Genomic DNA, 18,976 nt, shown 5'->3' with positions numbered 1-18,976 from the left:
GGGTTATTGTATATTCTCGGTGCCACTTTACAATAAGGCCGCCCTCATAATGGATTTATGGGCGATTAATGAGGTTGTAAACACTATAAATGATTAAGAAGCTGTTAGAAGGTTGGTTCCAGCTCACTTTTTTGCAAGTTACTGCTAAACTTCACCTGTGTAGTCTGTTAAATTTCATCTCTTCCTGATTATTTAGTGCATTTTATCAGTTAAACCACTTACTAGTGAGCTACAGGAAGCCTTAGTTGTCACTTTTCCATTGACTCTCAAATTGCGCAAATATAAGTTGCGCATAAAAATTTACATTATGGAAAAATGGCAATTTCACCAAAAGTCTCATGTTTCGATTAAAAGTTTTTACGCTGGCAAGAGGTGGTTTTTCAGGCGTAGCGGAAAAAGTATACCACACAAAACTGTAATGGAAAGACCTTTTTTCACAAATAGAGTCAGGTGAATTAAAAAAACGTTAAAACGTTAAAATGTTGACGGACGATACAACAAGCAAAGAAGAAGAAAAATGTCACGGTATGTGTGGACACACCAGGAAACCCAATCATTTTTTAATTTAGTACGAGATAGAGTGGTAATATAATAATAATGATGAATATATCTGTAAATCAACACGATATATATGTTCGTCACCATGTTTGTGGAATAACTTTTTGTGTCATCTTGCGATAATAAATATACAAATCCTCGCATTTGTGATTTAATGGAAAAACCCACATTACGCACTTCTGTTTTTTCAACATTTAGTAAAAATCAGTAAAGTTTTGCACAGATGTCCGATGGAAAAGCGACTAGTGTTGAGTGTAAAACATTATTTGTGCATTCTGGGAGTAACTTTTTGTACTTGTTGCATCCAACTCCGACCAAAAGAGTGGGAGCTGTATCCTTTTTCATACTGTAGCAGACTTTCTAATTAGCATGTTCTATTTTAGGGTAAAAAAAAAAAAAATTAATTATCATCTGCAATATCTGTGATGAATCTGAGTGTAATTACAGCCACAATTGTTGGAAAATGGTTAGTTGAAACTGAAAGCTTCATCTGATTCACACAGAATGACATAATACACATTTCAGACAGACTCAACAACAATTATCCAGTACATGCGAAAGAGAAAAACTGTGAAAAACAAACCAACAATCACCCACAATGCAAGACACTCACACAATAGCTTTTTGTTTAACTGCGCTTAATGTGTTTAAGAAGGGATTTTTTTTTTTCTTTTAAGAACTAACAAAAGACACATCAAAAGGTAGATTATATCCAAAAATCCTCTTTCCCTCTCTCTGTGTGTCTCCTTTTCTTTCTGGCTTCCTACCCCTCCCTCCCTAACAGGATAAGTGCCCCATGCTAATCAGCTAAATGCACAGTGCTGGCCATTGTGATCAATGGTTCAATGGATCAATCGGGTAAACAGATGGTAGCTGGTGCCTGCAGGGGGGGGGGGGTAATGGTAAAGGCCTAATCCTCACTCTACCTGACTACAGTATCATGCCCCCCCCCATCCCCTCCCCTGGTGCACCCTTTTGTCTCGGAGCGGCGGTGTCAAACCTGCACCGCCGAAGCAGTTTTCACAAAAGATTTCCCCGTCTAAAGAGTGGAAATAGTGGAGCCTACATCAGCGACGGAGAACTGTGAAGAATTGGGCTTCGCTGCAAGAGTCTCGGAGATTTGTTGCCACCCTCTAGCCCCCCTCTCAGTACAGAATGTCACCCTCCAGTGGAACTTAAAAACCCTTTTCTGGTGGGATTGCAGTTCTTACAAAAGCACTTTTTTCCCTCTAAATCCACACCCTTAACTCTTTCCTCTTGTATCCTATCCTCTTTGACCCAGCAAGTGATTTACAGTAAATTCAAAACGCCTTCCCTCTTGACAATGCTAACCCCATCCGACGTCCCTCTAAACCTGTCCCTGAGCACCCGTTAAGACCCCCCCCAGTGCACCTAATGCATCAGAGTGAAAGACCAAGCTCTGTTTTATTTATGGGGGTCTTGTTTTTAATTTCACCCCAAGTGCGGCGGGCTTTTCCAGGGATTTGCTCAAGCCTGCGACTCTCATACCTGACTGGTATTGAACGGAGGGCCGCTCAGTTTGTCTTTGGCTATGAATGCTAATAGGTGACCTTGTTTTCGCAGCTGATACCTCTGAGAGCTGGGGCAGATTAAAACAGAGAAATGCAAAGAATTGAAAGAGGGGAGGAAGAGGAGGGTAAGGACAAGCACAGGATAACAAAGAAAACAAACAGAAAAGGGCAAAAAAAAAAAAAAGACCAAAATCAGAAGCTAACAGTTGAAAAAGAAATGATTAAATGAGCACAAATCCAACTCTGGAAGAATTTGATACTATAGGTGGAGAAAATGCACAACCGCCCACTCAATAAACATGCAAATGAGCTGTTTAATGGCCTGAATATTAATGCCTGTGGTAACAAGTAATTAATGTACATGTCACCGAGTCAAACTATTGTGATTATAGTACAAGTGCAGCTCAAGCCTCCCTTGTCTCATAAGGGTGTCACCAGCAGAGAACAGAGGGCCAGAAGTGAAAGCACCAAACATCGCTCATGGATCATTTACCGACAGACCTTGTATGATTTGTAGTCTCGGAGAGAATTCTGGCAGAGATGCCTCGGGCTCGCACCATCTCTTTCCAAAAAAAAAAAAAAAAAAAAAAAGAAATTTAAAGGAAACCTCTGCTGCTTGGAATATATCAAGTTGCAAAAACACAGATGCATCAAAAGCGGGAACACTTTCAGAAGCCGGAGCCTTAATCTGACTCTGATGTGCTTAAGTTTCACAGGAGCATCGGTTTGTAGCAGAGCTTTTCTACAACTCTGGATGCGCTTCTATTATTTTCACCCTTTCAAATCTCTCCCTGCAGACCTCTGGCTGTGAAATTACCCCACTTCAGCTATGACACTCTGGACGATAGTGTCACTATAAACCCCTAATGCCATCTGCACCCTTTCCATCCACTGCCATTTCAGCTCTGTGACCTCTGTGAGCTTTGATGTTGCCCTTTTCTTCTCAGACTCAGTTTGATGCACAATCCACCCCCCCGGTCTCCCCTCTCCCTTGTTCCCCTTCGTTTCTCCACCTTCCTGCCTGCTAGATGTTACCCTCACTCTTCTGCACTCTGGGTCACACAATAATAAAGCTTTTGCATCTGCTTCACATTTTTCCTCTGCAGTTGCTGTCTTTTCTGTCCCCTCACATCTTTCTCCTCATCCTCTCCCTTGACTCCCTGAAGCTCCCTGTTCTGCTCTCTTTCAGTCCCTCTCCTCTCTGGCATCTGTGTGTAATGTGGCTCTTGAGGCAAGCATGGAGGCAGGGACATGCGGTGCAGTGTCTTGGCAGGGGAAGGAGAGAGAGAGTAGGGGAGAGGGGAGGAGGGGGGGGTCGAGCTTCTTGCTTTCCTGATGGCTGCCAAGAGGCCCACATCTGTCTCTGATCAGCGGGTACATAGGAAGGCAGTAAAACGCACGCATTCAGAGGGATGGTTTGGATGGCTGTCCTCTTTAAAACAAGTAGCCTAAACAGGAGGAAGAGCCCTTCTGAACGGAGCTGTTTGGTGTGGAGGCAGACCAGCGGGTGGTGTTGTAAAAGCTCAACAGTCATCATGGGATTCATGGGATCATGGACAGCTCATCACCCCGCCTACACTCAAAAAAAGGCACTATTTCAACAGCAGTACACACTTTTGCCATGTGAGGAATCATTAATGCAGTAAATGTATGAAAACATGTGTGGAAATCCACATTACGCACAGGCATTTTTCTATCCGCGCAAAAAAAAAAAAAAAAAATCCCAGACAGCGACAACATGTATCCACGTAAAAATAGAAAACCCTAAACGCAACAGGAATGTTCCTTTAAGTGCCCTAGAAGGATGAATGAACGCGGCTGTGTGCCATCCCACCACTCGCTGTATCATCTTCAGACCTGTCCACACGTTTGGTGACAAAACCAACAGTTTTATTGCGCACACACTGGGATTAAATCAAGAATCCTACACTACAAACCTAACAGAACACCGCTCTTCGATGTTAACTGTGCATTTAATAAGTCCTCTAAATACATTTCGTGCTCTTTCGTGCGTACGCTCTTTTACCAGTCAATAAAACGTGGGCGCATCTGGTGCGCCACGGTGCCGTTTTCCATACTCACCAGTAAAAGTGCGCCCTGCTTTAAAGTAAACCCCCGGATGCCTACCAGCTGCAGGGCTGCTATTCTGCGGCTCATCCCGCACTATAATCTCCCTGCTTATTGTTATTTGATTGCTGAGAGCGCAAGAAGGGGACGGTGCGCCGCCGCCTGGAGCTGCCGGCGCTCAGCCACCAGCAGCCGTCCCCCTGCACAGACAACCCCGAGGAACACTTAGACACAATGACGGAGGAAGGCTCGTGGCGGCTGATGAAGATAATGATTATAATGGGAATGATTACAGTCCTATTAGACAAATCCTACAATGACAGTGTAGCTTTTACGCATGGGTTCTTGGAAACCAGCGGGTTTGTAAAATAGCAGGTTCGAACCCACCCTGCGCCTTAAAGCCTTTTAATCCTGATGTGATATGGCATTTTAATCAGGCACGACTTTTCTATTACCCCCGATGAATTAATTAGATCAAAGAAAAACAACGTGCAACTCGGGGTAAACAATGTGTTTGGATTTTCAAAAGCCTCATGCATATAATCAGCTCATTCACAGCCCAGTGAGCTGAGGAGAGGCTCTACCCTGGTGTCAGTCGAGCTGGGACACATATCTGTTTCTGATCTTCTAAATATTTCATGAAAGCTCTGATTCCTTAAACTCAAAATGCATGACAACTAATCTGGGGTAAGCTTTAATTAGACACTTAATTGAACGGTCTTCCATTTTTCCCAATGCCTTTTTTCTGTCTCTCCCATATTTACAACATTCAGGGGGAAAAAAACCCACGAGAAACATGGATGTAGTCATCAAAATGGTTTTAAAACGCCTGGAGCATGTGTTTAATAAAATGATTTGTAACATTAAAAGGAGCTCTGCTTCAATTATGTATAATTATTTTAATGTTCAGGCCCATTAGATCACAATCAGACTCATTTTACACGTTATAATCTGTCTTTTTCAAATGGATTGTTTTGGTTGAATCAGACCATGCGTGCGCCAAAATCCAAAGTAGTAACTAAGACTCACCTTCTTCTCCTCTGACTCTCAATGCCAGATGACACATTGCCATTAAAAATCCAATCAACGATGACACAAAATCCATCTTGGATGATGCGGGAACTCGTGGAAAGCTCGAAGTTTCAAACGTTCCCACCTCGTAGGATATGGATCAGGTTGTTACTCCCAAAAAAACCCACACCCCTTAGGGGCAAAAATGGGGTCGAAACTAAAGCAATTCAGTAATAATCCCACAGTGTTCAATACCATCAGCGATAAAAACTGTCTGCCAAGTACATATCGTTGGATAAATTCAGGGATTGGTGTTTGCGCAGCCCTTTGCCTTTAAAGTCTGCGCTTCATCCAAGGAAAAAAAATACAGAACAAACTAACTCCAGGATCATTACAGTCCGGGATCTGTGCGCTCCGGAGTGCGCCAAGGTCCGACGAAAACACACCCGTGGATCTCCCTCAGCTGCCTCCGCGTCTTTGCGCACACGAGGGTGATAGTAGCAAACACCAAGTCCAGTGGAAAGCGCTCTCAACACAAGTCCGAGTGTCAGAACCTGTGTTTGGATGCGGCACAAATGTCACAAAATAAGACAAAAAATGCGTTCAGGTGGTGCGCTCTGGCTCTCCTGCTCTCATGTCATGACCTCCCGTAGCTCCGTCCCTCTGCTCCAGCCCGGTTCCGTCTGTGGTTGCGGCTCCGTGCAGCCTGCGCTCCTCTCTCCGACAGCACCGTGTGCGCCGTGGACGCGTCAGGGAGATGTGTGTAGACACTGCGCGTGAGGGATCGCGCTTTTGAGCCGAGCAGCTATCGCGTTACAGTCACGGCGCCTCGACTCCGCCCCCTCCCGCCGGTCCCTGATTATAGGGAGGGAGTAGAGAGAGAGGGAGAGAGAGAGAGAGAGAGAGAGGGAGCTCACACACGCTGCCCACACTCTCCCACTTGTATTTCTCTGGTTTTCGCACACACATTAAAAGGCACCCCCCCCCCAGAAGACACCACAGATATGAACTCCACACATAAGTTCCAGATAAGACATATTGTAATGGTAAACCAGTGTACACAACTTCTCCTAAGGCTGTTTTCAAGGGAGCACAGGGATATAGGATGAGGAGGGGGGTGTGGGTGGGGGGGTGTATCCCAGAATGAGTGTAAGAAGGAGCAGTGAGTGACTGGGGAGGTTTAAGGGGAGTGGATGTGAAGTGAAACGGCACACGGCCCCCTTTCGTCCACAAAACACATCAAACAACTAAGCCAATGTCAAAGCCCTCAACTCAATAAAGGGAGAGCCCACCTCAGCCCAGCCCAATGGCAGCCCTACAATCAACAGGCCTAAATACAGAGCGGGAGGCTGCATAATGACACAGTAGTGAGCCCAAAATAATCTGCTGAGAAAGGCCTCTCCAGCGTCCAGCCCATGTGCCCTGCCTATGGCTTGTATTACCCTGCAATGTAACGGACCGACCGAGGCCTGGCTGTATAATGAGGTACAGTATGTAGCCTCGCTGGCATCTTTATTTGGAACAGCTAGGTGCATTCCTAAAGGTCAGGACACATGGGAACCGTTTTGAGGCGATGCAACACACTGTACACCTGCCTATTGAGCCACAAAATAGACTATGGAGAGCAAAGCCTTTACAGTCACCATCTGACCTTATTCTCTGTTGTTCCCTGTGGTGAGGAGTACATGTATTCGATACATTTGGGCTTTACTGGAGTATTTTATGCATTTATATATATATATATATATATATATATATATATATATATATATATATATATATATATATATATATATATATATACATATATATATATATATACATATACATATACATACATATATATACATATATATACATATATATATATATATATACAGGGTGGGGAAGCAAAATTTACAATGAACATTTAGTTGTTTTTTCTCAGCAGGCACTACGTCAATTGTTTTGAAACCAAACATATATTGATGTCATAATCATACCTAACACTATTATCCATACCTTTTCAGAAACTTTTGCCCATATGAGTAATCAGGAAAGCAAACGTCGAAGAGTGTGTGATTTGCTGAATGCACTCGTCACACCAAAGGAGATTTCAAAAATAGTTGGAGTGTCCATAAAGACTGTTTATAATGGAAAGAAGAGAATGACTATGAGCAAAACTATTACGAGAAAGTCTGGAAGATACTATTAAAGAAGAATGGGAGAAGTTGTCACCCGAATATTTGAGGAACACTTGCGCAAGTTTCAGGAAGTGTGTGAAGGCAGTTATTGAGAAAGAAGGAGGACACATAGAATAAAAATATTTTCTATTATGTCAATTTTCTTGTGACAAATAAATTCTCATGACTTTCAATAAACTAATTGGTCATACACTGTCTTTCAATCCCTGCCTCAAAATATTGTGAATTTTGCTTCCCCACCCTGTATATATCTGTTCAACTAGAAATATTGTACATTTAAGTGCACTACATTAGTCTGGTAGCTACTTTTCAATTCCACTGGATAATACATCAAGCTTTTAAAAATACAACTCAGTATCAAAGATTAAATCAGGTCTCTTTCTCAAACTACTTGGCTTCTGACATCTTACAAAAAGCAGTGAGTATTCAGATCACATTTCAGACATCCATGAGCCGCTAACAGCTCAACCAAATGGTGTTTTTTTTTTGTTCTAAACTTCTCACATGGTTTCATTTCAATAAATGTTAAAGCCATCCAATATCTCGCCAAAAACCTAATATTAGAGGAGCAGTCCAGAAACTGAAAGCAGATTTATACATGAGAACTTTGTTTTCGACTTCTTCTTTTCTACATTCTGGTCCCATTAATCATGTGATGAGCCTTGAGATTTATCTGGTGTCCTTGTGTATGAAACCGGATATACAGTAGTTCATAGTGGCTCCACCTCCTGCAGCTACAACACTGATGCTTCAGTGTTAACAATCTAATGATGTCATATATAATAATATCACTCAGGCAGACCCAAGCACTACTTTTACTTCAACTTTAACATTTAATTGCTTTTATTTATGTACTTCTACTTTGCAAGATTTTCCATAGAGGACTTTTTAGTCTAATGCAGTATTTCTATATTTCTGTACTACTTCTTCTACTACTGCTGCTGCTCCCAAACCGTTATTAGTTGTAAACAATGTAATCAAAGACCCCAATGCCCTTGACACAAGGTTGTGTGACTAGTGTGTGTCACTGCTTGTCTGTCTGTCACCTCAGTCAACTGTCATCTCCTGCTGCTCTGCACCCCCAGGTTGACTAGATGCCATCAACTTGCAGCTTTCTTACAGCCTGTCAGTCATCTTTAAGCCCACCTATAGCCTGCGGGTGCGGTGGTTGTCAGATGTCACCATGATTGGCTAATCTGAGCCCCTGGGTGGGGGTCCACACTGGCATAAACCAGTTTACCATGTGCTGTGTGGAGTTGTTCATGCTTGTAAGATTGTTTTTACAACACCGTTTTGTGCACTGCGGTGGATTTTTTTTTGCAAATTTGTAGATTAGAACGTATTGATTAAAGTGTTTGTGATGGGCATAGACTGAGCTTTACTTAACCTATTTTATGACCCCTCCACAGAGATAGAAGGAGATGAAGAGATAAAGAGAGAGAAAACACAGCCACTATAAAACCTTCAAGCAACACTGGGTCACTTTCTGTTCTGTCCCCCCTCCCAGTCCCCAGGGGTCATTTGATACTCCTCTCTCCCATTTGTCAACATCTCTGCCCCCACCATCAGCTCTCAACCCCCAAAATATTGGGTCAACGCATGGCTAATGGAGGGCAACAGTCCACCACAGAAGCTGAGAGAGATAGTTCCAGAGAGGGAACGCTGGCAGTGGAATGTGTTTGTATATATCCTCTAAATACATATGGATATATAGGCTTTAGCTGGGGCTGCTCTTCTAAGACGACATGTCAGTCAAATGTCTGTCCTTTAATTTTCTTTAATAAAATGACATTTCAGTAGTAACACACTTCAATCCATGTTGGGAATAGTACATGTATTTTACTTGAGTATTTCCATTTTATGCAGATTTATACTTCTACTCTAATGCACCTCAGAGGCTAATATCTACATTTTTACTTTAATTATGTTTCAGATTCCAATTTTGCATCACCATTGTTAGAATAATTGTACATAAGTTATCACATTCATGCCATACTTATGTTATTATATGCTATGTTGAATGAGGGCAAAGTGCTCTTAGAGTTCTTTTACAGGTTTTGCAGAAGTGAAAGCACCTCGGAGGGTGGGGACCATGCCTTGGAGATCAGTTGACCCATGTCGTCTGATCGAAAGCAGAAGTTCACACAAAGGCTACACAGATGCATCTGGACGATTCAGTTTTGATATTTAAATATTTAATAAGAGGAAAATAATCATGCACCCATGTACTAACAATGTGATCAATATGTAAACCTTCAGACTAATCACACCCATGTAACTAGGGAACACCCAAATGAAATAAATGAGGAGAGCAAGGGCAGGACCCTCAGAGTGAGTTGGGGCATTGTGACTGAGCAGTGTTCTGTCAACTACTCTCCTCGCGAGCAAGAGATACTTGACTCCTGTGTGTTCTCGTGTCTTTCCTTGAATTTAGGTGGTCTGAACCTGACAACCATCCTGTCCAACAGAAACCACAATTGATTTTTAATGTTGTGATAATCTAAATGATTGAGGATTCCTTTATAGGATGACAACATCTTCCTACTTATCATACTAAATTAACCATTTTTAAGCATCCAACAGCAAATAAAGTAGTTCAAATGAAACATACACAGCAGTAATAATAATAATACTAATAATAATAACACATCAGTTTTATATAGCGCTTTTCTAGGTACTCAAAGATGCTTAAAATGTGCATATACATTAACACAGTGGCAAAATTAATCCAAAAACATCAGAGGAACTATTTTACTACACATTAACAGTCAGTACCTCCCATAATTTCAGTGCTGATAACACTTTTACTATGAGGTTTTCAATGCAGAAGCTTTACTTATAGTTTGCTGTTTTGCTTCCGTGTTCAGTTGAATCATTATTGGACTCTACATGTAATGCAATTTTTCACATAATCTGAAGATGATACTTTGGCTATTAGGATATTCAACATGGAAATTTAATGGAGAAATGTCTAAATTCCTACATGTCCTTCAATACACAGGTCATGCTATATGAGCCACATCCCAAAAAAGCCACCAGGACAGTGCATGTGTGAGTGTCAGAGGCTGTTTAAGCGCCCCAGCAGTGAAATCCAGCCCCTATCCTGCAGCTGCAGGTTGTGTGAGCCCCTTTTTTGTACTGTACTTCTCCCCAGGTCTCGCCATCTGTATTCCCTCTGTCATCCCTCTGCCCCAAAATACAGTCGACAAATGGCTGCCATACAGTCCGACTCCCTACCTCAGCACACCTGCAGTGTGTTCAATCATGGGTGGTAGAGAGGAACATAACAGGGTCTTTCTCCTTCTGTTATGTGTGTGTGTTTGAGAGAGAGACAGACAGAGAGAGAGATACCAGCCATACTGCCTCTCTTATCACTACCTGCCCCGGAGACTGACAGCATGACTGATAACTCTCCCTCTCTTTCTCTCTCTCTCTCTCGTGCCTCTGTCTCACACAAACACACACCTCCCCACCTCTTTCACTCTCTCAACCCCCCCCCCCCCCCATCAGTGTGTCTCACCAGTCAGCCAACTGTAGGTTCAAGCAGGAAACTGCGTGAAAGTCTAGTAGCCTTTTTGAGAGGCTGAGTGATCTGAGTCGAAGCCTTCAGACTTCTTCTCTTCATCACTGACAGATTTGGCTTTAGATCTAATAGAAGGGGAGATAAGCTAGAGATAGCCTCGACTTGACCCTGTCAGCATCCTGGGTGTGTGTGAGTGGGTGTGGGGGGGTGAGAGTAATGTAAGCACATCAAAAGTGGAGGGTCAAAGAGAGAGTTTTGCAATGCAATTTGGTGCTCATCGGAGCGGCACGTCAATACCAGAGCTTTACGATCACTTTTGGAGATTCATGCTGAAATTAGAAGAACCGTTACACATACATTGCCCTGGTCGAAGGCTTTCAAAGCTGATAAGAGTGTTCTAAAAACCCTATTGGATTACCTGGAAAATGCACTGTGACAAAGCTGAAAACAGGTCTGCTTTTCTGAGTGCATGAACTGTCGATTTTTCCGATGCTACAAACCTATGATACTTGAAACAATCTGATGCATTGCTGTGGATTAAAAAGTTGTTAAACACATTTAGCTGTTGTTACTTGCATACATACAACCTGCACCAGCTGAAGCTTTTTAAAGCCTGGAAGAGCTATGGAATCAAATAATACAGCAGCTCAATCTTTAATCATCAAAATGTTCTCGTATTTTTTTTTTTTTTACCTTCCCACTGTTCTTGCTGCTGCTGTGACCCAATTTCCCCATGGTATCATTAAAGTTTCATCTGATCTTTATCTTACAAACACAACACACCCACCTTGACATCAGTATTTTCACAAATTCCCAAACCAGATTCACCAGTGAGCAATATATCTCACTGGAGGAGGAGATACAAATCCCAAATTTCTGACATCGTCTGCTATTTCGAGACTACCATCATCAAATTCCTGAAGGGCCACCCATGCTATGGGCATGCCCTAGCCAGGGTAATAATTATACACACACACACATACACGCACACACACACACACACACACACACACACACACACACACACACACACACACACACACAGTTCAACGTACTGTAGTACACTAAGCTTGCCTGTGCTGTGCTGGTTGAATTGTATGGAAACATCTGGTGTCTGTCTGCCTCCTGTCTTGCCTCCTCCTTCTCTTCCTCCTCCTCCTCCTCCCTCTCTGTGCTTCTGTATGCGTTACCTTCAATACAAAAAACAGCTCAATCATCAAAACGCTTTCAGCTGCACTAAGAAACAGCACGCAAACCAGGCCGAGAGGGAACCTCAGAGATGAGCTGTGCAGAAAGGAAGCATTTTCACACAGTGAGATACATTCAGAAACACCAGATTTCATGATGTTCAGGTTTTCCGTCCATAAATGTTGTTGCACTAACACACCCAATCTGTCATTCAGTGGTTGCTAAGCTAATGCTGTCATCCTTCCAAGAAAGGAGAATCACAAAACGATGACTGTAGTCTGGGGTCATCTGCTCTTCTGCTGTTTTCATTACGTGATGATTCACATGCAGTACATGACTCAACCTAGTGGGGGCAGGCAACCTCATCAAGCCAGGGAGCAGAGAAATCCAGGCTCCAGGCAATCTTTAAAAACATGGTGTGAATATAAACAAACTCCATGTTATTTTATATTATCCATGCATTAAAATGATTAAGGTATTAAGATCTACGTGCAGGGAAACAGCACTGATGACAATCTAGATTGATCTGGTTTGCTTAATTATGTCATACAGTATTATCGAAAACATCTTGCAGCATGTTAAAGAAGACAGAATTTATGAATCATTGAATAAATAAGTCACAGTGGATGATCAGCATTTGCCAGATGCCCCATTTTGATGAATGCTAATTTATTAACCTCCTTAATAACTTGCTCTTTTTGACTCAGATATGAGCTTTTGCTTGTTTCCAATCTTAAGACAGCCACAGTGCTGTGGATGTTGTCAGCTTGGTTCCAAAATGTTGTTTGCCCACTTTAATTGCAAGATGCCTGCTCTATTCCCTGGCCACCCCTTGTTTATGATACAGCATCATTATCTCCTGTATGTTGCAGAGGAGAAGAGAGAATGCATCTCCTCTTTTCTCAGCTCTTTTTCCACCAGGATCTATTTTACTTCTGTTCTGTCTCTTTCATCTCTTTCCACTGGCCTGCTGTGTGTCTTTATAGTCACATCAAAGTGACCTTCGCCACCCTGTTCCCTCCAAAACCCCCCACCCCCTTTTAGTCTGGAGAAAGAAACACAGAAAGAGAGAAAGGAGGGGAGTGGGGGGGGTTTACTACACTTATGTTCCATACAGATATACAATACCTGACATGTTAAGCTGCTGGAAATACAGTTGTGGAAACCTTCGGTGCAAAGCTTTGGGGTCTTGTCTTTGCATCTGGACTTAAAAATAATGTCAGCAGAGGGTGAGTGTTGACGTCACTTCCCCACCTGAACACTCCCCTTTAAGCAGGACTGAGTCACAAAATATGCTATAAACACTCGCTGCTGCCTGTAGAAGAGGATTATCTGCTTAAAGTCACATTTCATTCACATTAAACAAACTGTTGTAAACACAAAATCCACCACTACCACCACCAAAACAACAACAAATATAAAGTACATGGTTAGAAGTAAATGGAGTTTTTGTACACTGCTTAGTTATCTTTTTTTTTTTTTTTAGCCGACATGAAACAGAACATTTGCTAAAAACACTGATATTTGCGACTTTGTTAACCCTTTATAGGCCACTCATAGAAACACTCTGAATTTCAAAATTTTAACCACAGTATGTTATTGGAGGACATAAGACTTTATTAATCTGGTGAAATTTTTCACGTTATTTATTGTCATGTCGAAAATCAAAGTCAATGAAGTTACCAAATTTGGTTCCTTGCTCCGAAGAAAATTCAAGTCTATACATATATTTAAAAAAAATACAAGAACACACATGGAAGTTGAAAGTAACATGTATTTTAGAACATTAGAACCTCACTTTTAGAACATGAGAGCAACATAAGTGCTGATCCACACACCTGTTCACATCCACATTATCCCTCTGACTGTTAGCTGTTAGTTTCAGTAAATTATTCTCTGATATATTAACATGATGTGAAGCTAATTTACAGTTTCTTGACTCACCAAGAAAGTGTGTTTATATAATCACACAACAGCTCGTTTCCATTTTAGATGAGCAATTTTTACATTCAATCATAACACTTCCACTCAGTAAGTGTAAATGCAGTGATGTCTAAGTGCATTTCTAGATAGATAGATAGATAGATAGATAGATAGATAGATAGATAGATAGATAGATAGATAGATAGATAGATAGATAGATTTTATTAATCCCAAGGGGAAATTTATATGGTCACCACTCCACAAAAAACAGTCATGTCACATCAACTATCACTAAATAAATAAATGCATGCAGAGTATAAGTAGCTATGAGTAAGTTAGATTCAAAAGAAAGTAGAATTAAAAGACAAAATGTGTTTTCTACCTGTCACATAAAAACATAGAAAAATTTGTATTTTGTATTTTGAATTTCCCCTTAAACTTCTGTTTCTCAGCCCTTTTTACTTAATTTTTTTTTTTTTTTTTTACTTTTTTTTCTTTACCAAGTTCTTTTGTGCCAGCTTAACCTTTGCCACGAGTTTATCACAACCTTGATGCTCTTTATTTCTCTAAGGAGACAGAAAAGGAGGATAAAAAAATATAATACTACAAATAAAGTGAATAAAAAATTCTGCAGATCCATTTGTATATTTTATGCCTCTCTGTGCATTTTTCTTTGCATTTGTGTGGGATTGCACACCGGTGTTTGCAGGTTCAAACCCTACGCCCTGATGACAGGAATGAGTCCTACATGGGGAGCCAATAATAAAAAAAAGACAAGAGGCCATTCTCCATGCCTTGTTTACTCTACAGGGTCTTTATCACTCGCCCTCTGAGGGAAAGATCAGCGCTTGACAAAATGGGGAGAGAAAAACACTGGAGGACAAGTGCATGCTAATGAGAGAGTTTGGTTTTTGCTGGTGGGAGATAAAAGTGTTGCACGGCTAGGAGCTACAGTTTTTTGTCTCCTGCTCCCACAATGCAAGACAGAAAAAGAAGATTCACGTCTTTATCATTCGATTTCAGGCCCTTAAACATTACGCATGCTGTAACTATGACTGAGGATATACTGTGATATTACATCATGCACAGGGGGTGTTGCCTTACACAGATACTACATTTGTACGGTGCATAGAGTGTTCAGCAGGATGTATCTACTTTATAGGGTATGGATGACTTCCTTTATTTTCATATGAAGACACCAAAAGAGACAGTTTGTAATTCTTAATATCAGTGGTTCCCAACCTTTTTTTCGCTCTTGACCCCATTTTAACATCACAAAACATTCAAAATGGAGACTTTTTTTTTTTTTTTTGCTAAAATTAATTTGTTTTTGATCATGTAATAGTTTGCTATACTATGTTGCAAATAAACGTTAATTTTAGAGGACATTTAGTCTATATAAGGTATATTATTATGGATGGAGGCAGAAAAGCCAGGTGTAGATTACTGCACAAAGTGAGAATTTTATCTTCCTTGGTCAGGATATGTACAGTCAGTCCAGCTTGGATTTACAAGGCTGACAATTAATACTGAACAAACAAGAACTCAAACTACTCTTGTATTTATTTTGGGCATTTTACTCAGGGTTTTAGGGTCTTACTAATTAGCATTTGTTGCATCCTGTGCATGCTACAGGCAAATGAAAATCCCACAAATGAATTAATCAATATTGAAAATAATTGTTAGTTGTACCCAAGTAGGACTTTTGTGCATCAGAAAGGGAGAGCACACTGAAAAATAGGTGTCATTCTCCTTTAACGGGTGGTTTGATCACAGTTCATTTCTGTAAATCACAGATATATGTAATCTCAAAATGTAACCTCTTTTTTCATACTTTTTTTTTTTTTTTTTTTTTAGTATAAGGTACAAAAACAGAAAAATGGCCACAGGTACATTCAGACATTTACCTACTATTTACTGTTCACAGATTGATAGAAAAAGTCCCATTTTTCCCAATATTTTACACCCTTGTGTTGTGTACGTGGAGATTGTAGGTCATCATTTCCATTAGATCAGTGTTTCCCAACCTTTTTTGGCTCGTGACCCCATTTTAATACCACAAATTTCTGGCGACCCCAGACATTCAAAACAGACTTTTTTTTTTTTTTTTTGCTAAAATTAATTGTACAGTCAGTCCAACTTGGATTTACAAGGCTGACAATTAATACTGAACAAACAACAACTCAAACTATGAATTATGAAAGAGCTGCAGCATCTGAAACTGACCACAATGAACATTTGAAAGATAAACAGTACCACAGTGCTTCAGTTTCAGCTTCACAGTTTGTCATGTCTTTTATGGATTGGGATTGTCTCTCTCAACTCACCATATATTTTTTATTAGTAAGTTGTTGTTTTTTTTTTTTTTATTAATTACTAGAAATTTCAGGCGACCCCATTTGAATTCCAGACGACCCCATGTGGGGTCCCAACCCCAAGGTTGAATAGCACTGCTTTACCTCCTAATACAATAAAATACAATATCAACTTTATCCACATCTTTGGAAATTACACATTTCTGTTTTTGTTTTGTCTCTGCTCAAAGCCAGTCAATATTAACCTTGAGTACTTTTAATCAGCCCCCACTAGACTGCAAAATGAACTTGCATTTATGTAGTGCTTATTTCTGTCTCTCTCAAAAAAAAAAAAAAAAAAAAAAACAGAAAAAATGGTGCAGACTTGTGGTTCATTGATGTACATTTACTTGGTTTTGCCACCAGAAAAATTGGCAATTTTATAATCAGAGACAGGTTCTAAGGGCAATACTTGTTTATTCTTAATTTTTCTGTATATTTTGTAGCAAAAACAAAATAAATTGAAGCTGAGAAGGATAAAGAGAAAATAACATAGCAGCAAGACAAAGTCTAAGCTGACTGTGTCATAAAAGAGTCTTTATTTCTCATAAAAATTGATTGATATCGTTATTTCAATCATGTAAATGACAATTTAAAAACAGAAATGATAATCAAGAGAATGAGAACAAAACTGCTACATCTTAAGTCTCAAAATTTACATGAGCAAAAAGGAGGAGGAGGAAGTATAAACTTATCTAATCCTACCCCTTCAAACCTTTCCATACTTACTGGAAACAACACTGTCCCAAATTTATCAGCAATTTTAAACATGTACATTTAGTCACTCATCCATATTACAACATATTCACCATACCCTGCAAAATTCATATCCAGAAAACAAACAAACACCTTATGGAGATTATTTATCAACGTACCTCTGGAAAGTCATTTTTTTATGCCTCTTTTTAAACACAATCGTAGTGGAAATTTGTTTTAGTTCTGTACGCAATCTATTCCACAGTTTAACTCCCGCATGCTTCTGACCTTTAGATTTAAATTTTCCCTTAAATTATAATCTAAATTAACCTAAGAGAGCCATTAAGTTGAAGAGAAAGTGATAGAATGCAACCAAGTACTGGAGAACATGAAGGTACGTGTACTTGACGTCAGTATTTATGCTGCTTTCTACATCCTAACAGCCCTAGTTACTTTTCAGATTACATTTTCATCCCGTTCCTAAAACCGTGCATCTCTAAATCTGTTGATTTGGAGTGTTTGTGATAAACTGAAGGATTAAATATCCTTTCATGGGTTCAGAAAAGTCTACTTGTTAAGCTAAACAAACTCTTGAAAAACCCCCTTGGATTAGCTGGAAAATGCATTGTCACAAAACAAAAAAAAATAGGTTTGTTTTTATGGAGGCCATGAAAAGTTGAGTTTGTTCAAGATGTATTGTTCTCATACGACGGCAGTGCATTTGAATATGATGCGTTACTGTAGATTTACCTCCAGGACAGTATATTAAATGATCAGAAGTAAGTAGGTAGGACCCCCCCCCCCATTTTTTTGTGTGTATGTGTACATGTCAGTGCAGGTGTAGTGTTCTTGTTCTGACATCACATGTATTGGATACTGTACAGGGTGAGTCAGAAAAAACACTCTTTTCATTTAAAGAAATTGTACCACTGAAATGGAAATGCTTATTTTTCTTTTGATTATACAGTCATATTGATGTGGTTATTGAGCATGTCTGGCGATTGAATCGTTGATTTATGGCATAGCATAACAGAGGGAATGTCCATTGTTTATTGTGCACCGAAATATCTGCCAACACAGTTTATGCCACTGTGAATGAAATTGAAATTGTCAACCATTACAGCATGTTTACTCGCCATCAAAATGTTTTGTCTCAACGAAGTCGTCCGGCACGACCTTCAACCTGGCTACCATTCAGATTGATGCAAATCTGTGCTTGTTGTCGCATCTCTAACACAGCTCTTCTCGCCATTCGTGTTCGTCGTAGGGCTTGGATTTCAGCCGTGATGCGATTTCAGTTCCTGAAGAGTTTGTGGGACAGTCTGATACACACGGTTTTTAAGATACCCCCACAAGAAAAAGGGAAGCAGTCTTGAAACTGCCGGATGGTTTCTTGGACGCTACCAGTTTCGCAGAATTTTGTCACCATGAAAGCTCTCTGCACATCCGTAAACTGTGGTCTTGCCATGATGAAAACTCCCTGGGCACTGTCATGTAGGCCTATGTCCTGAGTGTGAAAGCAAAGCCCCGACTCCTGTAATTGTTGTCAATTTCAAGTTTGTTCACTGTGGCATACATTGTGTTGGCAGGTATTTCAGTGCCCAATAAACAATGGACCTTCTCTCTCTTATGCAATGCAATAAATCTATGACTACATCACCAGACATGCTCAATAACCACATCAATATGACTGTATGGTCAAAAGAAAAATCAGTGTTTCCGTTTTAGCAGGACAATTTCTTTAAATGGAAAGAGCGTTTTTTCTGACTCACCCTGTATATGACTTTTCACCTCCGCCAAGGAGGTTATGTGGAGGTTATGATTAAATTTTGGTGGTGATTGGGCGGCGGGGGGGTGGGTGATCTGCCTTGGCGGAGGTGTGTGCTCTGGGAGTGCTTTTTACCTCTGCCAGGAGATATTGTGATCACTTTGCTTTGTGTG

At 40.5% G+C, this 18,976-nt stretch overlaps 1 protein-coding gene across 4 annotated transcripts in view; it reads right to left on the bottom strand.

The window, feature by feature from the left end:
- The window catches only part of nrp2a (neuropilin 2a), a 95,010-nt gene extending 89,075 nt beyond the window's left edge, over positions 1–5,935 (bottom strand). For all 4 annotated transcript variants that reach the window (XM_030155969.1, XM_030155987.1, XM_030155978.1 and 1 more), the window contains exon 1: positions 5,187–5,935. In XM_030155969.1, the coding sequence (XP_030011829.1) occupies positions 5,187–5,262 (76 nt within the window). In that variant the 5' untranslated portion in view covers positions 5,263–5,935. The remainder of the gene's footprint in view (positions 1–5,186) is intronic.
- Between the last annotated feature and the right edge of the window lie 13,041 nt (positions 5,936–18,976).

This window comes from Sphaeramia orbicularis, chromosome 2 (genome assembly GCF_902148855.1).
Source record: "Sphaeramia orbicularis chromosome 2, fSphaOr1.1, whole genome shotgun sequence".
NCBI classification, from domain to species: domain Eukaryota; kingdom Metazoa; phylum Chordata; class Actinopteri; order Kurtiformes; family Apogonidae; genus Sphaeramia; species Sphaeramia orbicularis.
This window is presented reverse-complemented; position numbering and strand designations above follow the sequence as displayed.